General features: G+C 45.7%; 1 protein-coding gene across 1 annotated transcript in view; it reads left to right on the plus strand.

The window, feature by feature from the left end:
- INSC (INSC spindle orientation adaptor protein) overlaps positions 1-26,510 on the plus strand; it is a 125,860-nt gene that overhangs the window by 40,846 nt on the left and 58,504 nt on the right. Inside the window, exons 3-5 of the mRNA XM_061203076.1 lie at positions 21,345-21,690; positions 22,665-22,717; positions 23,866-23,989. Coding sequence (XP_061059059.1) covers positions 21,345-21,690; positions 22,665-22,717; positions 23,866-23,989 — 523 coding nt within the window. The remainder of the gene's footprint in view (positions 1-21,344; positions 21,691-22,664; positions 22,718-23,865; positions 23,990-26,510) is intronic.

The raw sequence follows: 26,510 nt of genomic DNA on the forward strand, positions 1-26,510 counted from the left end.
TGAGGAGGTTAAGTCACCTACTTGTCCAGGAAAGGCTGACAAGGATCAGAGCAGAGATACATGTTCCCAGACAGTGCTTGAACATGAGTGCCGGCCAGCATTCTATCCTGGCTGTCTTTTCCACGATGTTCTTGAGGGCATTGCACAAGCAAATCATTCACTCATTCAGGTAGTCGTTTATTTACTAGCCTTCCACATAATTTCTCAAAATATGTATTGAGTGCAGATCATGTGCTTTGTATGGGGCTTGTGTGCTTAAGGACATGATTGTGACCAAATGCGGCGTGGTCCCTTCCCTTGTGGAACTCACTAATTTATCTCTTGACTTGAACAGGCCTGGTTTTGTAGCAAGTATACAACCTGAGGCTTTTATTTGGGGTGTCTCACTGTGAGGGAATCGCTTTCTCACAATGTTTCTGTTCAGCCTGGAGTCTGAGACGAGCCAGGGCTGGATGCAGCTGCAGCTAGTGGCAGGCGGCCTCCTGGGTTGCCCCTGGCCTGCTGGCGAGGACCCACCCAGCTTCCCTGAGCCAGTGGGGCCGTTGCAGCCCAGCCCGTCTCCAACTAGATAATGGCTTGCATGTGTACACCCTTGGTCTGTGGCTGGTTTTCTGCTGCTGGGCTGCTTTCTGCGCCTGCGGTGAAATGTGCAGACTGTAATTGTCAATGGGATAATTGGATATTTTTCTGTTGTTTAAACCGAAAGGAAGGCTAATCAAAGCTAGAATCAAATTCCCTTCCTTCTCCCATCTCCCAAGAGAAATCCACAGAAACACAGGGCGTGACCTTGTAAAGGCAGAGGGACAATGATTCAATAGATATTTTTAAGAGGAGAGGTTGGATTTAAATTCCCTTATGGTGCCGGGAACTGGGATCATAGAGGTATTCAATGTTGTTGCTGGAAGTTTCCTCAGGGCTCCCTGCATTATAAGATAGGGAAATTGAGGCCCAGAGAGGGAAATGGAGCTGCCATAATACTCTTCAGGCCCCCTCCTGCCCTTTGGGGAGTCCTGCCTTTCCTGGGCTCTGTTTCTTAAGTTTAATCTCCCTCCTAGCCTCCAGTAAATTCTGGCAGCTCTGTGTCCTAGCCCCAGTGGAATCTTCTCGTTAGCAATGATCTGTAATAGATATCAATTTCATTCATTCACTCGTTCATTTGAATGAAATTTACTTCAGGCTAAGAACTTACTCTGGGCCAGGCCGTGAGTAGTACTATAATGAGTTATGTAAATGTCATGCTTCCTACTCAGTAATAAATGTCCTGAGGGCCAAAGTCATTTCTGATTCATATTTGTGCTCCTTTGGTTAAAATGCACACAGAAGGAACTCAAAAACTGGTTGTTGAATGAATAAATGTTTAATAAATGTTTGAAAAATGACTAGCAGCTGAGGAGTTTCAGGTGACTGTGAGAAATTTAATTCCATAGCTTGGATTTTGTTCCTTTCTCCAAGACACTCCTCTGTTTGTCTCCAGCAAGCTATTCTCATTCTTTATGGTAGAAGAGTGCCGCTTGGAGGGAAAGGATAAGCTAGAGTTTTACCTTGATTAATTTAAATACTGTTTCTGAATGGAAGCCAGAGATTTAATTGGTTGAAGGAGTCAGACAGTTGGAGAGACATTATTTTTTCTTCTAAAGAATAGTGATTCAGAAATATTTTTAATCTTTGGGTTTAATTCATTGGAAAAGATGTCTCTGCAATTTCATCATTAAATGTCTTGCAGGAGAGCACACTGTAGTGAGGAGGAGCAACCAGGGACCAGAGGCTGGCCTTCCTTCCATCCTGTCTTCCTTCCTCTCTTCCTTCCTTCCCAGCCCTGGCTCTATGCTAACCTGCTGTGTGTTCTCAGACAATCCTTTTCCCTTTCTGAGCTTCAGTTTCTTAATCTGAGAATGAGGAGGTAGGCAAAAGTTTCCCCAGGGACCCTTTTAGCTCTAACTTCTAGAAGTCTGTGAGTGACTTTTGGATAGTCTTCCCTTTTCTCGACAAAAGTATCCCACTTTAGTGCCTCAGGGCTATGAAAGAATCTCATTGACCAAAACAAACAGGGTCTTATTCCTTCCAACGAAACTCATGAAGAGGTTTAGTGTTGGCCTTGTAGCTGGGATGGAAATTGTAAGACATTTTAGTTTGGGAGCCCCTTCCAGCATTTGAGGGTGTGCCCTGTTCAGGTTTTATGGAAGCCCCATGGTACAGCCTGGAGAAGTGCTCTTCTGGAGAAGTTAAAATGAGCCAACAAGAAAGTAGGCAGAGATTTCCATAAACTAATGACCCCCAATGTTTTGGGGAACTCTGGATGCCAGGCCAGCAGGATTATCTGGCAATGAGGAACTGGTACCAGCAACTGGGGACCAGGACATGGGTCTGCTGAACTGGGAAGAATTGTTCCCTTTGGCATCTGAAGGGTCAGGCACAGTTACCTTCCCCCAGTGATGGGCTTTGAAGAATGAGGAGGGCAATCTAAGTGGCAAGAGCTGAGGCAGGGCAGGGACAGTGAAGGGGTGGGGGGACCCTTCGCAGCCAGAGTCCTGAGAGGGTCACTCCCCACTCTGCACGGTCTCCCTGGCTTCCCACTCTGGCAGTACTTCTGGTGCAAACTCATCAGAGATCTGTGATGATGGGGCCAGAGGGCCAGTAGTTCTGTCCTGAATTTAAATAACACACACACTGTTCTCTCCCCAAAAGAAATAAGGCAAGAGTTTGAAAAATGACTAGACATACTGTAGTCTTTAAATGATCACCATCTTTAAAAAGACATTGATAATCAGATAAGGGAAGTCCAGCATAGGAGAAAGAGCCCCAGCTGTGGATTTGAGGGTGTGAATATCAGCTAAATTGCTGAAGACCATTAAAGAACATAGCATTTAGGTAAGACCAAGGTTCTGGTCTCAGACTGCATTGATTCTTGTTTCCACTTATCTACCATGAGACCTTGGCCAGGTCACTTCACCTCCCAAATCTCAGTTATGTGACCCTCATGGGATTGTTTTGAGGGTTAAGTAAGCATTAAGATTCGTTCTAGCATTTAGCACATTGTCCAGAAAGTAATAAGCACTCAATCAATTTTAACTTTATTATGACTATTAACAATGAGGTCTTAGACAAGTTAAGTAATGCCTCTAAGCCTCAGTTTCTACATCTGTAAAATGGGTTGGTAATCGCCAACCATCAAACCACTGTGAGGGCTGAAGGAGAGAGTTCTTGGTGCCCAGAGGTGCTCTATTGTTTGTAATTCTCTCTGCTTTCTGTGTAGGTAGTTAATTCCTTCTGATTTTAGACATATTTTAGGGAGCCCATTTTTTTCATACTGTAATACCTTAGTATAAGACTATGCTCCTCCCTTCCCCCACCCCAACTCCACCCTGGATAATTCCAGCTTAAAATAATTTATCCGACCAGTATCCTGGTATGTGGAGATGATTGTGGTTACATCTGGCTTTGTGTTTGGAATCTGCCAGGCTCCAGAAAACCCAGATTTGGGGGCTTAGTCACCTCCTTCCAGATGTCCAGGAAAGCCACCATCAGGGAGCAAGGAGCAGGGTGACTTAGGGAGTAGACATCTACTTCTCTCAGGGGCTCTTCTGGATACTGGACAGGGCTCCTGTGAGCCCCATTCACTGTCTGGGATGCCCTCCCTGCCCCACAGGCAAGGGGACATCTTCCCAGCATCAGGCTCAGATTCCAGCTCACTGTGGAAACAGAGGAAATCCAACCCTGGTCCTGGCCCCTGGCCCCTCCAGCTCCTTGGCTGGAGACCCTACAGGCTCCTGACTGTGGTGGTTTCCACCATGAAGGGCGTGTGACTCATTGCCAGTCCATCTGCTTTGACCTCAGTTTTCAATTCCTTCCTTTGTATGAGAAATCAGATCATCTGTACTTGCAATGGAAAGATTTCATGTATAGTGAGATGGCAGCTCCAAGTTCACGGCTAAGGATGGTTGAACCACTGGGAGTTGCGAGGTGCAGGGACAACAGGCAGAGCCTGCTGCACAGCAAGAGCTGCCCTGTTTAACCAGACATTATATGTTGGGGTCAACCAGCAAATGCAGTAGGAAAGGTGGAGCCCGGAGAACCGGAGAGCTAATGACAGAGAATCTGATGAGCTATGCAATTATGGGATGCTCAGCACTAACGCAGTCCAAACCGTAAGGAGCCACAGTCCCCGGGCTCCAAAATTGAGAAGAACATCTCATTATGTGGCGGCACAGTGACGGCGGCTGGGAGTGGACCGGCTTGTGGCAGGGCTGTGCCGGGTTCACCAGGCCTGCTCTCCTCTCTGGGAAGGTGTGGGGCCTCTTTGAGGGACCCCTCTGTAGGGCCTAGACCCCACTTCCACTGTGGCCTCGTGTATCCCACTTGTCATCGTGCATCACCATGAAACCAAGCAAAATGAAAACTAAGTCCTTCCTGGATGGGTTTCCTATCTCAGTCAGGGCAGCACCAGTCACACAGACCAGAGACCCAGGAGCCAGCCTTGCTCCTTTCCCTCCTTCACCCTCGTATCTTCTCATCTCCCTCCCAGACCATCCACTTCTTCCTTTCCCATGTCACTGCCTTAGTTCAGCCTTCTGTCCTCTCTCTGCTGTATACCCATCATTTCCCGACAGGTCACCCTCCTGTATGGTATTTAACTCACTCCAGTCCATTTTCTACTGAGTCTCTGCACAGTTGTGTCACTGCCCTGCTCTAAAATGTTTTGAGTGTCTCTAAATTGCCTTCAGGATTAAATCCAAATCCCTAATCATGGTATTCAAGGTCTTTGATCAACTGGTCCCTGTCTCTCTCCTTAGGCCCCTTCCTGGCCACCCCTCATAGGCCCCTGATGCTTGATTCCAGTGAAACTTCTGGTCGTATTACTATTTTTATGTCTCTAGGCATTTTTGTATCTATGTGGAAGTCCTTCTGTCCTTGTCATCCTGGCCAACTCCTCTCCTCTAAGAACCAGGGCAAATGTCATTTCCTTTGTGTACATATTCCCAGGCGAAGTCAGGCCCTCTGTCTCCTGTGATCCCAGACTCTCCTGCTCACAGCTTCTTGCTGGCAGCGTGGTGTTTAGTTGATATGAGGAGAGGCTCTGGGCTCTAGAGCATGGGTCTGAGTGATGGCTCCACCACTTACCCACCATGTGACCTCTCCCGACAGAAGTCTCCTTGTCTGTAAACGGGGGCAATGACAGTCTTCTCTCCCAGGGCTGTGGGGAGGATTAAGGAGTAATATATTGAGAGGGCTTAGAACACTGCCTGGCTCATTGCTGGAACTCAACACATCAGCTACTGTTATAACTGTGACCAGATTGGATTCTTGGTGCTTTCTTGCCTGTTCGGGGTCTTGCCTGAGCTGTGTGAGCATTGGGATTTTCTCCTGTTCAGGTTTGTCCTCAGCTTCTAGAACAGGCTGGCACTGAGAATGCACACAGAAAACACCAGGACATCAGGATGCATGTACTGGCTGCAGGACCTGGTGGGACAGGCAGCCTCTTCTGGCCTCTGCATCTGGGGCTCCTTTGAAGCCAAAGCCTAAGGATGCCTGGAGTCCACCCACAACTGGGGATAGAGGACTCTTGGTCAGAGCCTGAGGCTGGGGATGGAGCGAGAGTGTGGTAGAGGAAGGGGGTCCAAGTGCTGGGGGCTGGAGGCTGGAGGCTGATGGAGTCTTTGGCAACGGTGTAGACCCGCTCTTGGAAACCCTCTAGTGGTGACTTCTGGACTCTCACCTGCCTTTTCCAGAATCCTGCAGAGGTACCAGGATGGCAACTGACACGTAGGATATGTGAATTCTCCTAAATATTCCACTTTGGCAAATGAAAATACTCTCCTTAAAGTAAAGCGGAAAGACAAAGCTAAACCCTCTTTAGTCTACACATCAGGTCCTGTGTTGCAGCCGTGAAACTCGAGGGCAAGCAACGACTCAGCTCAGGCATGTGAGAATGCATTTATATCTTTACCTGACAGTACTGAACATGCCATCTGGACAGAGCACGGCCTTTCATAATGCAGTTTTGAGTGGCATTTAAGGACATGGGGTCTAGAGTCTGATGGGCTGGGTTCCGAGCCAAACTTTGCCACTTACAAGCTGGGTGATATCAGATAGTTCATGTAAACCTCTCTAAGCTTCAGTTTCCTCATTTGTAAAGATAAGATGATTATAGTGCCCTGCTCTCAGGGTCACTGTGAGAACTGCATGAAGCCATCTCTTTGATAGTTGGCACAGGGCTCAGCCTCAATAAATGTTAGCAGTAATGATTATGGAGCTTATCACAATAACCCGATGAGACGGTACAGCGGTACAGGTCATTGTTATTCCCATTTGATAGATTTTTAAACTTAATTCAGTTCCATAAATAGACACTGAGCATTTTCACTGTATCGGGCCCAGTGCGAGGGGAAGGATGCAGGGTAGGCCTGGTAGAGAGAAGCCCTGCCCTGCTTATGGTCTAGCAGATAAACAGGTAGTTAAATAATTGAGACCTGTGTCATGATGGGGAAAAGACAGGGTGGTCCAGACACATGGGACACATGGGACGTAAGCTCATCTAGGAGTCAGAGACACCTACTTCAGGAGAGACATTTAGTCCAAGATTCCAAGGATACGTAGGCATCCGCAAGGTGAAGAGGAGATGGGGAGAGAGGGATCAGAATCTGCAAAGGCTGGGAGGCTGGAAGTCTCAGCAGAGGTACTTGAAAGAACTTGGTGAGGCTGAGACAATGGTTTGGGAATGAGGGGGAGAGCAGGTCAGGGAACTGAGGCTCAGAGAGGGCAAGCGTCACATGCAAGGGCACACAGCTATTAAGAGGTGAAAGTGGGATGAGGACAGAGTGATGGATCCTCATCAGGTGTTCTTACTGTGAGTAGCATCATGCCGGCTCTCATATGTATACTGACAATGCGCGTACACACATGTATCCTTTTTAGAGTTTCAAAAGTAAGTTTTTCCTGAGTTACCGGAAGACCAGGGAATACTAATAGTGTCTTCAAAATGCCAGAGTTTGATAAAGTTAACAAGACGGGTTGCTCCTGAGTCATCAGAGAGGAGGCAGCTGTGAAATGTGCGCATGAAATTGGCTCCCTGGACTGGAAACCGTCACCTGGAGCCAAATTCATGTTCCCTGTCCTTCTGAAACAGAAACGACAGCGCACTCATGAGTGCTGGACAGTCTGGGGAGGTAGCCAAGGCACAGGCTCTGGAGGCAGGCGGACCTGGATTGAGATCTAGACCCAGTCATTGATGAGCTGCAGGAAGCTTTCTGAGCCTCACTTTTTCCTGTAAGACGCGGGATAATAAATAGCATTCTGTAACTGCAAGACAGATACTGTACGGGCAAGCACTTGACACGTGCCTGGCATGCAGAAGGTACTCAAAAAATATTTCCTTTATAGCATACTTGGAACTATGCTAGATTTTTAAAATATTGATTTGTTAGAGTCTCCAAATCTCTTCCCTACCTTCAAGTCCTTCTATAGATTGCTGGAAGCCAAAACCTGGAGAAATGGACAGGACAAAGCGACTATAATGCCATTATATCCATAGGGGATAATCCATATCCCCTTCACAAATTACTCCCAGGTATTAGCTTCGAGGTGTATTAGTGGGCCAGCACTCCTGGGAATATCTGAAAAGTAGGAGCAACTCTCTTACCGTGTTATACCGGACAGTTCAATTAACTGAGAATGTTATGGAACACATATGTCAAAAGGGGTAGGATGAATAATGAAAATGGGGATTTCTGGGTAGTGATCTGAAAACTCTCTCCAGTGCTGCAGCTTGGAGCAGAGGGTCACTGCAGGGAACACGGAGAGACAGAGGCCATCCCCAGCACAATAGGTGATGCAGGAAATGTCGTGCAGATTCATCGAAGGAGAGATTACTTCCTTCCTGGTTCTGGCATTGCATGCATGGGTCAGCCACAAGTTAGGAGCAAGGCTGCTGTGAGCTGTCCGACACCATATGCTGGGGAAGGCTCTACCCTTAAAATGTGAGCTAGGAGTGGTTAGGGACAGAGATGGAGAACTGTCTGCCCCTTTCACAAAAGCCTCAACGCATAAAAAGGCCTGTAATGCAGCTCAGCGTGGCTCAGAAGCAGGGCAATGAAAACACTGGAAGATTTGAACATGATCAGAGAAGCAACATTTCCTTTGGTCTCAGCTGGCTGGGTTTCACCAGTTCACCAGTGCCTTAGTGAAGAGAGGTGGGAAGTTAGTCTCCTAACCATACTGTAAATTATTTATAGCTTGTCGCATAAATAATTATGCTTACGTTAACTGTTCAATAAACAGTTTATAGTTCACTGCATAGCAGAGGTTAAGTCATTCTAAATTCATCTGTGTGTAGTTTTTATAAAGCCCTTAGTGAGAGAGCCTTCCAGGTTGGGTTGTAGAATGGCGTAGGGGCCAGGTGGATCCAGCTGATGACAAGGTTCCTCGGGTGTCTCGGGAGGAATCCTGCTGTTTACTCGGAGTGAAACCCCAGAGGTCCTGCAGTGGCTTTCAGGGCCCTCTAGGATCTAGCCTGAGTCCCTTCTCACTCCTACCGATCTTTCCCTTGCTCCACTCCATTCTGGCCGCACTTATCTCTGTACTGTGCCTCCAGCACCCAGGCTGACTCCCACAGAAGGCCTTTGCACCATCTTTTCCCCCTGCCCCGAACGCTCAGTACCCGTACATCAGCGTGGTTGGTTTTCTCTGAAGCATTCCCTCACAGCTTACCTTCTCAATGAGTCCTACCCTGACCCATTATTTGAAGTGGCTCTTCCCTCCCTGCCTCTCACATGAACAGTCTTGTCCCCACTTATTCTAACTCTTTTTTGAATGGGAATTATCTGGTTTTAACATACTAGGCACTGTTAAGTCTATTACGTTTATTACTATTGTCTGTTTTCCCTGCTGTAATGTACCTTTCATGGGGCAGGGATGTTTGTTGGCTTTGTTCACCCTGTATCCCAAGCAGCTGGAGCAGTTGCCGGCACAAAGTAGGCACTAAGGAAATATTGACCGAATGAATATTCAGGGTGGAATGTGTGAGGGTATGTGGGTCACACACTCTGCGTGCAGTCTGGGAGGGCCTGGAAGTTTGGGGAATGAAGTTCGATGGGAGGGCAGTCCAGTGAGAGGGGTGGGCCTTCTTCAAAAGAAGAGACAGTGGGCCCATCAGACTCAACAAGTCTCAAGCTGAACCCACCTTCCTGTCTTCTGAACTGGTTTCTCCTGTCCATTCATCTGCTTGAGTCAAAAATTTGGGTCACATCTTTGACTGATCCCTGTTGTTCATCATCCATCTGAATTGGTATCCGAGTCCTATCGATTTTATCTTAATTATTCTTGAGTGATTGTCTTCCAACACCACTGCTGCCACAGAAACCAGGGCTCCTTCTCATCTTATTCTTGAACGTCATTTGGCTGAATATAACATCCTTGGTTTCTTTTCATATCGAATATTTTAAATATGTTACTCTACTTTTTTTCTGGTATAAAGGATTGCTCTAAGAAAGTTACCATAGCATATCCAAAGAAGAGATACAGATTGCCAACAGACACATGAAAGAATGCTCAACATCATTAATCATTAGAGAAATGCAAATCAAAACTACAATGAGGTATCATCTCACACCGGTCAGAATGGCCATCATCAAAAAATCTAGAAACAATAAATGCTGGAGAGGGTGTGGAGAAAAGGGAACACTCTTGCACTGTTGGTGGGAATGTAAATTGATACAGCCACTATGGAGGACAGTATGGAGGTTCCTTAAAAAACTAAAAATAGAACTACCATACGACCCAGCAATCCCACTACTGGGCATATACCCTGAGAAAACCATAATTCAGAAAGAGTCATGTACCAAAATATTCATTGCAGCTCTGTTTACAATAGCCAGGACATGGAAGCAACCTAGGTGTCCATCATCAGATGAATGGATAAAGAAGATGTGGCACATATATACAATGGAATATTACTCAGCCATAAAAAGAAATGAAATGGAGGTATTTGTAATGAGGTGGATGGAGTTAGAGTCTGTCATACAGAGTGAAGTAAGTCAGAAAGAGAAAAAGAAATACCGTATGCTAACACATATATATGGAATCTAAGGGAAAAAAAAAAAAAAAGGTCATGAAGAACCTAGTGGCAAGACGGGAATAAAGACAGACCTACTAGAGAATGGACTTGAGGATATGGGGAGGGGGAGGGGTGAGATGTGACAGGGTGAGAGAGTGTCATGGACATATATACACTACCAAATGTAAAATAGATAGCTAGTGGGAAGCAGCCGCATAGCACAGGGAGATCAGCTCGGTGCTTTGTGACCACCTAGAGGGATGGGATAGAGAGGGTAGGAGGGAGACGCAAGAGGGAGGAGATATGGGGGTATATGTATCCTGATGTATGGCTGATTCACTTTGTTATAAAGCAGAAACTAACACACCATTGTAAAGAAATTATACTTCAATAAAGATGTTTAAAAAAAAAAAAAAGAAAGAAAAAGAAATGAGAATATTACAGCTGGAAAAAAAAAAAAAAGTTACCATAGCATAATTTCCTGTCCCTTGTAAGTAACGTGCACTTATTTCTAGACGTGCAAAAGATTTTCTTTTTTAAAAGTCCAATAATCTTACTAGAATACGCCTTGTATGCTTGTTTTCATATAGGTAGTATACTCGGTATATATCATTTTTCTTAAAAATTTGAGCTCATTTTGTAATGGTTATTGAAATATTGAAACAGTAATTTATAGTTTCCTTCTGTTTTTGAGTACATTCTCTTGGCATTTTCTCATCGTAGCAATATTATTCTTCTCTTTATTCTCTTTCTAAAATAACTATTCATGGGATGATACTTCAATAAATTTTTTTGCTCATTTGTATATGAAATTAGTTTTCATAAACTTATAGAGGGAGGTAGCGTTCAGGAAATCTGTTCTAACTTCATAGAGCTCCATCTTCTTTTGTTTTTGTGTAGCGTTCAGAAATATAGTGATCTGCTTTCTAAGGTTCCTAGCTCTGTTCTATCCCTCACATTGGTCTGAACATCTCTTCCTTCTGTCTCTATTATCTCTGTCCTTCTCAATTTCGATTTTACTCCCAAAAGTTTCTTCTTAATGTGGCGCTTTGTTGTAGAAGAGATTCCTGTTGGGTCAGTTTTGAGAGTTCAGAGTATGTGCCTTGCACTCACCTCATTGGAGAGGCAAACCCCTGCTAATTTCAGTTACTATTCTCAAATCGTCACACTGTGCTTTCCAGTAAATACCCAGTGGCTACAATGGGGTTCTCCTTTCCCATGTTCTCCAGATGCCACCTTATTGTTTCCTTCTTCTTCCTCTCATACAGATGATACTGAGCAGTCTTGTAGCTGCAGGTGGTTTGCCCCCCACCCCGCCGCTTGTATTTTGAGGTTTGTAGGAATGCTTTATCATCTAGTTTTGCTGTAAATATTATCCATGGGGTTTTGGCCTGTTATCTAGTTGCTCTGTCAGTTTTTATATGGGGAATTGGAGTGATTGAAAAACTGTGCTGCCACTACTGTCATCTTTCCAGAATTCTTCCTTATTTCTCTCACTTTTAAGTAACTAAGCTCTGATGTTACCAGCTGCTTTAATTCAAATCACTCCAGAAATAACTAACACATACAATATTGTCTATCAGGCATTATTCTAAGCAAATATTTACATACATTTGTATACATATGTATGTGTGTGAATATATACATTCATATATTCATATATTCACTTCATTTAATAATCACAAAAAGCCTAGGAGTTAGGTACTCTTATCATTCCCTTTTGCGTTGAGGAAGAGGAAACTGAAATACAAAGAGGCTTTCCCAAAATTGTAGTTAGCAAGTGGCAGACTAGGAGTTAATCCAGGCAATCTAGCTCCAGAGTTCATGCTCTGAGGGGAGCACTGGTACCCAACAGAAGCCACATGATGCCCAGAAGACCCAGTGTCATGCCTGGCTCTGATGCCGGCACAGTGGTACCTAGAAGATACAGCAGTAAGAGAAGAAGCAGTGACTATGACAGTCAGAGATGTCTAGTAGAGATCAGACAGCATGATATTACCCAGAAGGAAAGGCAGCCATGCTGGGTGGACCTGGCAGGACCTGGCAACTCGAATTATACCTAGTGTAAGGCTGCTAAAGGAAGAAGAGATGACAGAATTATCCAATGCTGCCTTGTGGTTGACTGAATCAGTCTTTTTTTTGGGGGGGGAATATATATATGAGATGAACTCTAGGAACTCCTGGAAATACTTGACACTATGGTACATCATGTTAGGATGAGAATGAGGTTGGGCTATATTTGTTTATGTCTGTTTATCTCTTAGACAGTGTGAGCTTGCTAAGGGCAAGGGTCACCAGCACAAAGCCTGGCACATGATCAGCATCTGTAGTGTTTCATTGAATTGACCAGGGATTGTTTTAAACCTTATCAAACTGGTTGAGAATATTTTATGTTACAGGCATCATGTGGGGACAGGCACTTCCTATGGGAGTTCAGACCTCCCTTCAGCCACTTCTCCAAGGCTCAGCTATATATCTCCACACCTCACTGGAAAACCATTTGCCTGAAATTTCTGAGAATTGGCATAATGGTTGCTAAGGGTCCAAGCTGTACCCAACCAGAGCATTGCTTGGTGGAATATAGGAATGTTTGAACAATGCCTTTTACAAAGGTCTCTCTGATTCTGCTGACACCTGCTTTAAGTATTTCTATTTAAAACAAAAAAAAGTTTATTATCATGTCTTTTGTGGTATCTAGTTACTTACCCAACCTCAAATTTTAACCACAGGGAAAAAAGTATCGCAAGGAGCTGACCTATGCTTTTTCTGACATCCAAGCCAAAGACAGAGTCCACATCTTCTGAAGTATAGCCCCAGAAGAGAGGAAGAGGTGAGTTCAGGGATTCCAATCCATGTGCCAGGTCAGGGCACTCATGCTCATCTTGCATGACACTCTGCAAGTTCTGGAAATATTTTCATCTGGCATGGCAAGGCTCATAATCCATTTCCCAGGTGGTCTCTGGCTTACTTGATTCAATTAAGTATATATTGACACCTGCTATATGTCAGGACCTGTGCTGAGTGCTGGTGATGCTGAGATAAATCAGACAGTGCCTGCCCTTGAGGAGATCTCAAAGTCTGGTGGACGAGAGAGACAGGTGGAGAAACCATTTAGTACGGCCAATATGCACAGTCTATGAAATCAGGCTGCCTACATGGAGTTCTGGCTCTCTTAAGTCATGTAAGTATTCTGCACCTCTGTATTCTCATCCGTAAAGTGGAGACAGTAAGAGTGTTCACTTAATCAGGTTACTTTGAGAATAAAATACTACATGATAATTGTACAGTCCTGGGGTCCAATAAATATTAGTTGTTATTACTGGTGGATTTTGTTTATTTTCCCTTTCCCTGTGACTTCAGAGTTGCTTTTCATCCAGTTCTCTATTACTTGTTTTTTAGCTAAACACAATTATATTATTATCCCGATGGTTTAGTTGTAACTAGGGCAGCTTGGGTGCAAAGCAAGCTGGGCAAGGTCAGGCTTCATAGGTATATACATGCCTTGAGCATCAACCCATTTTGCCCTCCACCTGCTGGTGGGCCAGAACCTCCGACGTCCTCCCGTCCCTGGTCGGAGCTGGCCTTGGACCTAAGTGGGATGAGGCACTGAGTGGGGTCAGGAGGAGGCAGGGGTCCATGGGCTTACTACTCTGCTCGTTTATTCTTCTCTGTATGTTTGGTTGCTGCTGGGGGAGAAAGAGGAGGTAACTGTTTAAACAGTCTCTAGAAATAGAAGTTATTTTAAGCTCATTCTTAAAGAAAACCAGATTCTGCTTTCCCCACAGGCGCCCCTTGTCTGTCCTCATCTCTGAGGCTGTCACCCTGGAAGGCAGCTCCTGGAACTGCACGGCCGGGAGTGGGTTTGGCCTGAAAGCAGCAATTACATCTCTGGGGCCTGTGATCCTGGTCCTGCCGCTACCCAGAGCTTTAGGCAGAGCCAGTGGCTCATAGCTTTCCTTCATCTTCCTGTTGCTGATAAGCAGCCCCTGAAGTTCTTTCTTGGGAAAATGGCCCTGCATATCTCCCTGTGTTAAGGCATCTTATCTTGCTCTCTGCTCTTCTTCATCTTTTTTGAGGGGCAGGCAGAATGGGAAGCAGTAAAGCATAGCAGTTAAGAGTAGACTCTGGAACCAGAGACACTAGGGTTTCAATCTCAGTGCTACTGCTTTTTACCTGGGTGATTTTACTTCTCTGCATCTCAGTTTCCTCATCTGTAAAATGGGGATGATAATAAGACCCAACTCAGACAGTTGTCCTGAGGAGTAGATCAAATAATTCATGTAAAGCACTTAGCACAGTGCTCAGCACATGGAATGTGCTCACTAAATTCTAGCCTCTATTATAATTATTAGAGGTGCTAAAGTGTTGCATATGGGGAAAGGCAGCAAAGAGAATGAACATTTTGGAGCATCTCCTTTGTGCTACGCACTGTCCTAGGCCCTTTACGTTCACCATTTAATTTAATGCTTCCATCAACTCATTGTGGAAGGTTCTATCATTATCTCTGTTTTACAGGTGAAGAAATTGAAGCTCAGAGAGGTTAAGAAACTTACTCAAAAGACTAATGTATGTTGTGAGAGTCAGGATACTGGTTATTCTGGTTGGGGAGTGTCCAGAAGGGGGTGCAAGGGAGACTTCTGGGATGCTGCTAATATTCTATTTCTTTATCTGGTTCCTGGATACAAGGGTGTGTTGACCTTATGAAAATTCATCGAACTGCAGCTTGATATTATGATTTGTTCACTTTTATATACATATGTTATTTCAATAAAAATATCAGAAAAAGGAGAAAAAAAAAAGGCAGCAGCAGGGGCAGCCTGCCTTCAATTACACAGATTATGAGCAGTACAGCCAGCTCTTTCTACCCCTACGTGCAGACGTGCAAACCTTGTTGGCCTGGGCCTGCGGAAGCTCCTCTTATGCTCAAGGCCTTTACCGGATAAGCAGTTCTGTCCTGAGGAAGCTCTGGTTCAAGGCCTGTTCAGGCAATTAAGGAGGGAGCGGGATCTTCCTGAGCCAGTCTGAGGGCCTGACCGCCAGAGGGAGGCCTCTCTGAGGTAGCTAAGCATAGAAGGCGCAGGTCCAAGAGGCTGGCCTGGGATTCAGCCCTTGCTGGGCTCTAGGGCGGCTGATGGGGTCGACTGAAGGCAAAGCCAGCTAGGCTTGCACTGTTTCTTCCCCCGAGAGGACAACTTCCATCCCCTAGCCCAACTGGGAACCCTCTGTCCTTCCGCGTCAGGCTCCGTAGCCAGGTTTCTCCTTCCCGTCCACTGGAGCTTTGATGCTCTAAGGCAGAGGTCCCCAAGCCCCGGGCTGTGGACCGGTGCTGGTCCGCGGCCTGTTAGGAACCGGGCCGCAGAGCAGGAGGTGAGCAGCGAGTGAGCGAAGCTTCATCTGCCGCTCTCCATCGCTCGCGTTACCACCTGAACCAGACCCCACACACCGACCCCCGCCACCGGTCCCTAGAGCAATTGTCTTCTACAAAACCAGTCCCTGGTGCCCAAAAGGTTGGGGACCGCTGCTCTAAGGCTTCTTTCTGAGGGGCTCATGACACAAAGTCAGAGAGACAGACCGTCTCAGCCCGTGCTTCTGGTTGGGGAAGAAGCAAGTGATGTGAGATTCTTTCTGGCGAGTTGGGGTAGAAAACCCTCAGGCTTGTCTTCTGGACTCCACCTCCCTGCCGAACCTCATCTTTTTAAAAGAAACTTAAAAAAAATTTTGTAAGTAGTTTTGGATTTACAGAAAGTTGCAAAGATAGTGCACAGCGTTTCTATATACTCCATACCCAGTTCCTCTGATTAATGTCTAATAGCAGCTTGGTACATTTGCCACAACTAAGGAAGCAGCGTTGGTACTTTACTATTGACTAATTTCCAGACTTTATTCGGATTTCACTAGTTTTTCCACGAGCGTCCTCTTTTGTTTCAGGATTCCATCCAGGACATCCTGTTACATGTCGTCGTCATCACGTCTCCTTAGTCTCCTCTGGTCTGTGACAGTTTCTCGGTCTCCCCTTGTTTTTGATGACCCCGACTGTTTTGATGAGTACTGGTCAGGTCTTTTGTACAACGTCCCTTGGTTTGGGTCCCCAGTGTTTTTCCTATGATGAGACTGAGTTATGGGTTTCAGGGAAAACGCTGCAGCGGTGAAGTGTCTTCATCACGTTGTATCAGGGGTACATGCTATCAACGTGGCTTATCAGCAGTGAGATTCACTTTGATCTCTTGGTTAAGGTGGTATTTGCCAGGTTTCTCCACTGCAAAGCTACTTTTTTTTCTCCACTTAGTATACTCTTTTCTTTGGAATTGAGTGATTAAGCGCAGCCCACGCTCAAGCCCCACCCCACCCTATCCGTTTTTAATCATTGAGTTTCTCTGGCGCAAGACCAGTAAACACACAAACTCATCTGAGTATTTACGCAGGTAGAGATACACAAACTCTCACCCAGACACCCAGACACCGGTGCACAGACAATATAGACAGACACCCGAATGAGTTCATATCCGTGCAAACACGGACACGCATGGGCACAAATGCACAAACACTGGGGAAATCAAGTTTTGTCATTCCATTTCTCTCACCAGCAGAGTGATAAATCAGCTAGGATTTTAATCAACACAGCTTCTAAAATCTCACTTTCTTTTTAATTTTTAAAGATCTTAAACAGCAAGAACTGAGTAATGCCTGCGTGTGAGTTGGGGGTGAAGGCAGGTGATGAAAATATGGGTTTGGGATCTAATCAGGCCTCCTGGGATGGGCTTACACCAGAGGCGTGTGGTGGCTCTGACTCCCTTTTTCTCTCTACCTGGTTCTTCCACGGCCCTTTCCCACCCAGGCCAGAAGTAAGGGGGTGTGAGTAACTCCTCCGTGAGGACCCCAGAGCTCTTCCACAGGGAGACATGCTAAGAGCCCACCCCAGCACCATGGGTTCCCTTTGTGCTGGGTGCTGGCTGCAGCTGCTGTGACTTAGGTAGGAGTCTTTCAAATCCACTGGTCTCTACCCCTGTTGCCCTGCCTGCCGCCCTTGGATAGCTTCTTGTGGCTTTCAGCATAAATGCCCAACCCCTACTCTGGCTTCAAAGTTTTTCAAGATCAGGGCTTTCCCCCTTCTCCAGATTTGCCCTTCACAGCTCCCTCTTTGCCAGAATATATAACTCTAGCCCAACTAACCTACTTATTGTCCTGTTGTCTGCTGCACCCTGGAAGATTCTCCCACTGTCTTCGTGTGTCCGACCCCTACCCAGCTCTAATGCCACTTTCTACGTGAACCGTCCCCTGATCTCCAACTGAAAGGAGTAGCTCCCTTCTTTGAATTCCCAGAAAACCTTTTCTCTAAGGGATGGCACCGACTCAACTCTGCTTAGTTATTTGTGAACTTGTGCTTTAGAAAAGTTTCCTTTGGTTGCAAGCAATAGAAGTTAACTCTTGGCCTTATTTCCCAGTCCCCAAATGATGCTGGAGTTCCTGGTGGAACAACTGAATTTGTCGTCACGAACGTGACCCGCGTCCAACAACTCCAGTCTGTGTAACTCTTGGTTCTAAGTTTCACAGTTTGGGGAGAGGGAATTGGATTCATGCAGCTTGGTTCAGGAGCCCATCCATGGATTAACCACCAGCTATGGCCAAGGGTGTCTTCACACAGCGCAGATATTCCCCCTGGGGGACCACTCTGTGTTTGGGAAGAGGGGCCTTCCCCAAAGAGGAGAGAAACGCTGAAGCCTAGGTTGCCCCAAGAGGCAGCTAATATAACTCATCTTTGCTACTGATGGCAGAAGGAGGGAGGATGCTGGGAAGACAAAAACAACAGATGTCCACTGCAAAGTGTTTATGGAGAGAATGAGTCAGTGAGTGAGTGACTAGTTCATTTGTTGCCCCCTAAAAGCCCCTAGGTCAGTTTGCCTCCCAGTTCTGTATCTCTAGAACATGAGGGTCATAGACTTTTCCATCCTCTATATCACCTTCCCAATCATGTTGTCGTGAATGAAAAATGTTGCCTGCCGTATCAGTAAACAAAGGATGTTGCAGCCATCAAGCCACTACAGCTGCCCGCAAAGGTGAGCCCCGAGGGAACTCAGGATGGAGACAAATGGGCTGCCCACAGTCAAGCCCTCAGCCTCTGCAGCCACCCTGAGGGGACGCAGGATGGGAAAGCACAGGATACTTGCCCTAGATAGCTAAGGTACATATCAAAGGAATGATTTCAGTGAGCCCAGACTCTTGCATCTTCCCATACACAGTAAAGTGCTAAATTCATTAACTTGAGATGTCTGGTTTTCTTTATTTAACAGTAATGTTGTGATGTTCTGACTATTTGGTCTTTGTTGCAAAAAATCCTGTATATCCTGGTTCCTCCTTTACCTTTTTGGAGCAGTCTCTCAGAGCTGTTCTGAGAGGCTGCCTCCCAGACTGGAAGTCCTCAGTTTTGTCCGCCAAATAAAATATAATTCTCAGTTTTTAGGTTGTGCATTCTTTTTAGTTGACATTGTTCTTGGGGCACTCCCTGGGGAGGTGGAGTCTTCTGCAGAGGTATGGCAGTAAATGCCTGCCGCTCGTTCAGATGTGTAGCTGGTATATGTCAGGCACTGGTAATAAACCAGACACGAGGGATGTCCCTCACAGGACTTGGAGAGTTCAGACAAACATACAAATTGCAATAGAATGTTATTAGTCCTCCAATGGAGGATGCACAGAGAGGTGAGGGTCCTGGGGGGCAGCTGATAAGCTCTGACTGAGGCTCTTCAGAGAAAGTAACACGAGAGCTGGGTATTGCAGGGTTAATAGGAGCTTGCCAGGTAGAGAAGAAGGAAAGGGGATTCCGATCTGAGAGAGGAATTGTCTGTGCAAGGCCATGGGGTAGACTGTAAAAGAGAGCCACGCTTGGGAAACAGGAAGGTTGAGTGTGCCTGGAGTGTAGTGTGTTTATGGTGAGGGTGCTAAGATATGAGGGAAGATGGAAAAGGGAGATGTGTGGGAAGGGAGGCTGGGGCCAGATCTTGGAAACTCCCCATCTGAGCCTCAGGAATTTTAACTTATGGGGGAGTGGTCAGTGGGGGGACACTGAGGACTCACGCAGGGGAGTAACAAGATATATGTATCGAAAGTTCTCCTGCATTGTTAGGGGAATGGGATGCATTGCTGCCTTGGGGAGCCAATATGGCAACATCTATAGAATTTCACTCCTACTCCTGGGGGTCTATGGCATAGAATGAAGATACTGGTTATGTAAGGGCATATGTGTAAGTGTGTTTATAGTGGCCAAGAACTGGAAACAAAGTGAGTTCCCAGCAATGGGAAAATGGTTTAATAAATTGTGGTATATCCACAAAATGATTTTTCATCTATCTATCTATCCATCTATCTATCATCTATTCAAATTCTTTACAAAATATAATAGCTATTTTTCATGAAGGGAGAGGGAGAAAGAAAGGTTATTGGTAAGCTTTTATTTTTAACAATTTAAAAAGCTATAAGAAACCACATGCACAATTTGCATAAACAGTATAAGCTTTGTGGTTAAAAATTACATTTAAAAGCCTTATAGACAAACAGCTGCATTGTTCAGAAAGTCCTACTCCTCATTAAATAACAGTAAATATGAAGGCGTGATTTTAACCATGATAATTGGAGCATTCCGCTATCATTTCAGTCCTGCTTGATACCTTGGCCCTACTTACCTGGCCTCATCAATGCCTTCTGGGTGCTGTATTGACTCAGAATAAAAGCCAAATCCTCACCTTGTCCCACACAGCTCCATAGGGTCTGCTCACCTCCACCCTTCACTGCTTTCACCTCAAGTCCTCCATCCCACTCTCTGCCAGGATAACTCTTGTCTTTCTCACACATCTCAAGGACACTTGTGCCTCAGGGCCTTTGCACTTGCTGTTCTCTCTCTCTGAAACAATTTCCCCCCAGATATCTACATGGCTCACTCCCTCATGTCCTTCACGTCTTGGCTCAAAGGTCCCTTCCTCAGTGAACCTTCTCTGATCCACTTAGTTTACATTGCAGTGCCTACTCCCCCTTTCACCCCCACAACTCTCTCTCCTTTTTTCCTGTTCTTTTCCTTCATAGCACTGACCACCTCCAACGTATTGTATGCATTGCATATTTATTTTGGAAATTACTTTGGAAGTTGACTGTCCTCTCACTTGAATGTAACCTTTACAAGGGAAATGATTTTTATCTACTTGCTTGCCCTTATAGCCCGGCTTAGAACAGTACTTGGTACGTAGTAGGCACTGAATACTTTTTTGTGGAATGAGTGAATGACTAGTGGCAGGTGGAGAATGGCTGGAGGCAGGTAAGATTAGCAACAGAAAGACTAGTTAGAACACTATTACAAGCCAAGGCAAAGGGGCTTGAGCCCAGCCTTAAAGGTTAAGTGTGTGTGTCTTCTTCTGTCATAACCTTCAAATGATGTTGAAATCTATTGTTTTTTAACTTCTCATTACTGTGTCTTGATTCTTTAGGCAGATCAAAAGCTCCATGAGAGGGGAGGCGTGGCATGTTGATCTCCACTTTTCCCACAGTGTCTGGCACTTATGTGATATTAAATATAATTCATTCAAGCAGCGTTCAAAGCTTTGTTAATGATCTGATATTACTATTATTTGACTAAGTGAATTTTATTTGACAAAGATCTTAAGATCTAATAGATATTCTCATGCTGTTGTACTAAATAGAGTTAATTTTGTTCCATTACAAAATTAGTATATATGCTTATGAAAGTAAATTTGGAAATTAGAGAAAAGTTGAAAACAAATGAAAAATCTTTTCGTTTCACCACCCATAAAGAACCACTAGCATTTTAATATTTCTTTTAAATATTTTTTCTAGATATAGCTTTTAAACATAGTTATAATAATTGTGTTTACATTTCTGCATACTGCTTTGCATACTGTGTTTATTTTATTAGTGCACACATTTTTCTTTGCTATAAACTTTTAGAAAGCATTATTTTAAATAAGCGCACATTATATAACCATGTAGCTGTACCATAGCTTACTTGACATAGCTAATATTTGATATTTAGGCTATTTCTATTTTCCTCTTATTGTAAAGATAATCTGCTACTCTGTCAGACTTCATTGCCTGATTTGTCTGGTCATCTGCCCTCAAAACATCTTACTATCTGTAAGATGGACATAATGAGAAATAAGAGGATTAAGGTAAGTGAATGCAAGAAACAGTGATGAGCATATAGTAGGTGTTCAGTAAACACCAGATGGCTTGGAATTGAAATCTTTGGAAATTGTGGAGTGTTAATAGCCTTCATGGCACTGTTCCCCGGCTGCAGGCTGCACCTGATGCAGGTGGACTCGGTCCAGCGCTGGATGGAGGACCTGAAGCTCATGACGGAGTGTGAGTGCATGTGTGTTCTGCAGGCGAAGCCCATCAGCCTGGAGGAGGATGCACAGGGCGACCTCATCCTGGCAGGCGGTTCTGGCCCCGGAGACCCCCTGCAGCTGCTGCTCAAGCGGGGCTGGGTCATCAGCACTGAGCTGCGTAGGATCGGGCAGAAGCTGGCCCAGGACCGCTGGGCACGCGTCCATAGCATGAGCGTGCGACTGACCTGCCACGCCCGCTCCATGGTCAGCGAGTACAGCGCTGTCAGCAGGAGCTCCTCGCAAGAGATGGGCCAGGTGGGTTGCCTGGCATGGGCATGGGTGGGCACTCGGAATGGGGTTGCCTTTTAGAAGAGTGGGTCTGAATTGTGTAGAGTCCTAACTCTTCTTGCCTCAGGGACTTCTCTCCACTTCCAATGAAGCAGGGAAGACAGTAAGGACCTTTACTGAGTATCTGCTCTGTTCCAGGAACTGTGCTAGATGTTTTTACATACATCTCATTTACCTTGAACAACCTCTGAGGCCAACATAACCACTGAGAGACACCGTGCAATGGTTAAATACACCCTCTTTAATGCCTGCCTGCTCAAGTGTCAGCTCTGTCTGCTGTGTGACCTTGGCAAGTTACTTAACTTCTCTGTGCCCCAGTTCCATCATCATTATGAGTATAATAATAGCATTTATTTCATAGATCTGTAGTGAGGACTGAGTCCTAATTAAATTAAATTAATTAAAACTATTAGCTAGTGTTGTTGTCCTCACTTTATAGATAAGGAAACAGAAAATCAGAAAGCCTTGCCCAAAGTTATGCAGTGAATGGTATAAGCCGGATTCAATCTAAGGCTTTGTAATTCCAAAGCCCATGGTTTTGAATCTCCTCCAAGTCCAAAGCAAACCACTGAAAATCCCCCTTTATTTCTCTTTCTTCTGGCATCCCTTTGCACCTTAGTGCTCTACACTTTTCCTTGCTCCACTTTGCAGACAGGAAACTTCTATTCATTCTTTAAAACCCAGCTCAAATGCCCCTTCCTCTCCGAAGCTTCCCAGATCCCCCAGCATAACTAATTGCTCAGTTTTCTTTTTTTGAGCCCCCAAAGCAACTGAGGATGATCTCTTTTGCCATCCATATCACACTGTGTTATAGTTTATGTGCCTGTTTTCCAAATCGGCTGATTTGATTCTTCATCTTTATGCCCCAGAGGGCCCAGCTCAGCAGTTGGTCCTCGACCAATGCTTACTGAATTGAATAAAATTGATCTATTTTTCTGCAGATTGAAAAGCTGCTAATGGAGAAGTGCTCAGAGCTGTCAGCAGTCACAGAGAGGTAAATCTGGCCTCTGGGTGAATCTAGACAGGGTCTGCCAGCCCGTCCTCAAGCAGGGGAAGGGGCTGGCATCTTCTCCCACAAGGACAGTGGGAGTGGGGAGGCCTGGTGGTGGTCTGGGAGTTTCCTTTTGCTGACTTTCATCAGCAACCTTAAAAGACTCCCTTGGGATTTTCTGCTCCATTTTCAGGTCTGGGAGAATGTAAAAGGCAGAGGAGAGGCCTGGGCATAGGAAGAAAGAGGATTCTTGAGGGTTGGTAACAAGGAAAAAGTTTCCCACAGCTTTGGGAAGCCCCTTGATCTCCAAAGTCAAGGCAAGGTGAAAGCAGACACACCTTTATACTCACATACACATTGACAAGGATTTCACAGACATGCACAGATATATAAACATACACTCACACAATCACAGAAATACACTCACACCCTCTTCTCCGTATCTCACATACATAAACACACACATAAACACACATATGTCTACACTCAGAAACGTACACACACTCAACCTTGTCTGTATGCACACCTGGGTGTGTGTTGACACTCTCCCTCACCCCTTCCAGCCCCCAGGCCCTAGAAGAACAACCTGGAACTTGACATTCCTAGGACTGCCATGGGGTCTTTGGCCTTCCATTGTGAAACATTCTCAGGTCATAGGGGTGGATTTGATCTTGATCTTCCTGTGTGAGGAGAAAATCCTCAAGGCTCCTGTCTGCACGCTTTAGGCAGCTATTTCTTAAAGGGTCACAGGCATTGCCATATACCTTTAGAGTGAGCACGGCATACCTGGCACACCAGCAACCCTCCTCTACAACTCCCATCTACCATCCCTAGACCCTGGCCGCAATGATGGCAGATTCTCCCAGGGAGAAGCCCAGAGGTATGGATTTGGCTGCTTTCTGATGGCCTTTCTTCCTGGGAACATGGACTGTTAGCTCCTCTTTCAGGCCAGCACTTCTTTGAACACTAGGAAGCCAGGGGACGAGCCAGCCTTGGAATATTCCATCTCTGACTCCCCAGGAGCTGATGTCATCCTCCCAGGCCACTTGCATCACCACCAGGCCTGTTGCAGGCCCGGATCTGTCCCCTAAAATGGCTCTGGGCTGAGTGCCTGCCCCTTACAGTGGCCCACCCAGGGTTTCTTTCTCCAGGTGCCTCCAGGTTGAGAATGAGCACATCCTGAAGTCGATGAAGGCTTGTGTGAGTGAGACCCTGAGCACGCTGGGCCAGCACTTTGGCCAGCTGCTGGAGCTGGCCCTGACCCGGGAGGTGCAGGTCAGTGTGCTCTGGACAGCAGACGTGGGCAGAGGGACTGGGCCCGGCTCGGGGAAGCTCTAAAGTGGGCTTTCTTGGGGGACATCCTCTTCAGACCACCAAAGCGAACAACCTCCAACACCTGAGAGACAGGACTGTCAGAGCTGAGCGGAATCTTCCTGACCATCTAGCCCAATTCTGCATTTTCCAGATGTGAAAACTAGAGCCCAGAGAGGGCAGGTACTGACCTAAGGTCACACAGCAAGGCAGTGGCAGAGCCCAGCGTCTCCCAATTGCACTTTCAGTGTTGCTACCACCACCTTAAATCTTCTCTGTTGAGTTATTGTTCACAGTGCACACAATAGATCCTTATATTCCTGAAAGACTTAGGGCACCTGCTGGGAACAAGTCAATTCTGGATATCCTGGCAGTAGAGAAGAATCTAGAAAGGTCAGCTAGTCCAGCCCCTGCCTCTAGGGAAGGTGGTGCTTGATTTCAGAAAGAATGAGGGCTTTGGAACCTGACAGATCTACTTTCAAATTGTGGTTTATCATGGGACCTTGGTCAAATTCCTTAATCCATAGCCTCATTTTCCTCGCATATAAAGTGAAAAGCTTCCCCAGAAGAGAAGTGAGAGGACTAAGCAAACAACGTATGAAAAGTGCTTAGCACATAGTATGGGTTAAATACATATTATTTCCTTCTCTTGCCTTTTCCTATTTTTAAAAGCCTCCCAGAAAAGCTGATTCCATATGGTTTTCATTAGGAAAGGTATTTGCATGTTATTTATAGTTACAGAAATATTGTGTTACATATTTGCCATTCTTTTCCCACCACCAAATAAAAGCTTTCCACAAATAACAAATCCCTTCCCATATCGGCCTCTCTCCAAACTTGGCCTTTCTACCTATCCCAGAGTTTCCTTTCTCTCTTTCCTCTGTGTCTGGCTCGTCTTGTACACAGCACAGGCCCTTCTGACATGGCTCAGTTGCTGGTCGGGGCAGCTGGCCCTGTGCAGCCTGACCCTCCCAACCCAGAAGGGTCTGCGGAGTTCACTCTCCCTGCCCCGAGAGTCTGGGACAAGGGAAGGGAAGGGCCAGGGCTGGGGCCCCGGAGCTGACACGATGAGCAAATGTTGACAGTCACGCGTACCGGCAGGTGGTGGTTCAAGCTAGGGCCAGTGTCCCAAATGGAACCATCAAGTCCCAGAGGGACCCAGTGGAACATGGGGCCGAAGTGGGTGAAGAAATTGAAGGAGTGATGAGCGAGGGTATTGAGGTTAGTGGTGGGGAGGAGAGGAGCCTGGAGGAATTTTTGAGCAGGAGCACAAGTGCCCACTGATGCTTTTTAGGCCATTTTGGTGCCCTCTCACCTGGCAGTACCAGGTTCACTTAAAAGGGCTTAAAAGAGTTCTGTTGGATTGTAAATGGAAGCCAGCTGGGTTTGGAAGTAGTCCTTAGCTCTTTCTACCAGGGGCAAAGGGTAGCTTGTCTTTTTGATGCTCCCCGTCACAGAATCCTGGGAAAAGCTACTTGGGCTGTCAGGAGCCTACTTGGGCTTTGTCGACTGTGTATCTGATTTCCTGGGGCACTGGGTCCATTCTGTTTTTTCCTCATCCTGACCTTGTTTGGGGTGGAATTCCTGAGCCGGTGCTTCTACTTCCCTGGCTAAATCCTGCCCCATTTCCAGTCTGGCCACCTGCGTCATTGATGCTCAGCTTGGGAGCTGTTGGATCAGCTGCTTCTCTCTTAGAATTGAGTCCCCCATTGGTCCCCCTCCCCCGGTGGGGGAGGCAGTGTCTGTCCTCCATTCCTCTGCGTATTTGTTAGTTTCTTGACAACCCCCCTTCCCTCCCACATGCCCAGTGGTGTCCTCTAAGCCCTCCTTTGGGCTGAGCTTGCTGTGCTCTTAGTATTTCTTGGCTGATCTTTAGCATCCTTTTACATTAGAAAGTTTCCATACAAAACAGTGGTGACATAAAGAGATACACTGGCTGAAGGCAGGGTAATCTGTTCAGTGTTGTGAGCATGTGTTTCCTAAACAGGTAACTCAAATCCTCTTCTCTAGGATGTTAGTAATTATACAAGGATCCTACACTTGGGGTATCTTGACATAAGTGAAATTAAGCTTATTTTTTTTGCATCAGCATTTCTCTTATGATGTGTTACTGTGTGTTGCAAGTCTTCTAAAAGGTCCTCACACATTCATAGTATTTCTTGTCTGACCTGTAGTTTCCATAAACAGGGGTTTTGCTTTTTTTGTCCATGAATATATATCTAGTGACTAGAACAGTACCTGGCATACAGCAGGCATCCAATAAAGATTTATTAACGAATGAATGTTAAGCAGTGTGTTCCAAACTTACCTAGTCACAGATCTTTTTTATTCTTAAAACACCCATTCATTTATTCTGGGATGCTGGTGTTTCAGGAAATGCAATTTGGGAAATGCCTTTTTTGCACTAGGGAGCCATGTAGGCTCTTGAGCAGAGGAACAGTACTCTTTCCATCCCCCCTCCACGCCCACCACAAAAACACAATAC

The sequence above is a fragment of the Eubalaena glacialis genome, chromosome 10 (genome assembly GCF_028564815.1).
Source record: "Eubalaena glacialis isolate mEubGla1 chromosome 10, mEubGla1.1.hap2.+ XY, whole genome shotgun sequence".
NCBI lineage: Eukaryota > Metazoa > Chordata > Mammalia > Artiodactyla > Balaenidae > Eubalaena > Eubalaena glacialis.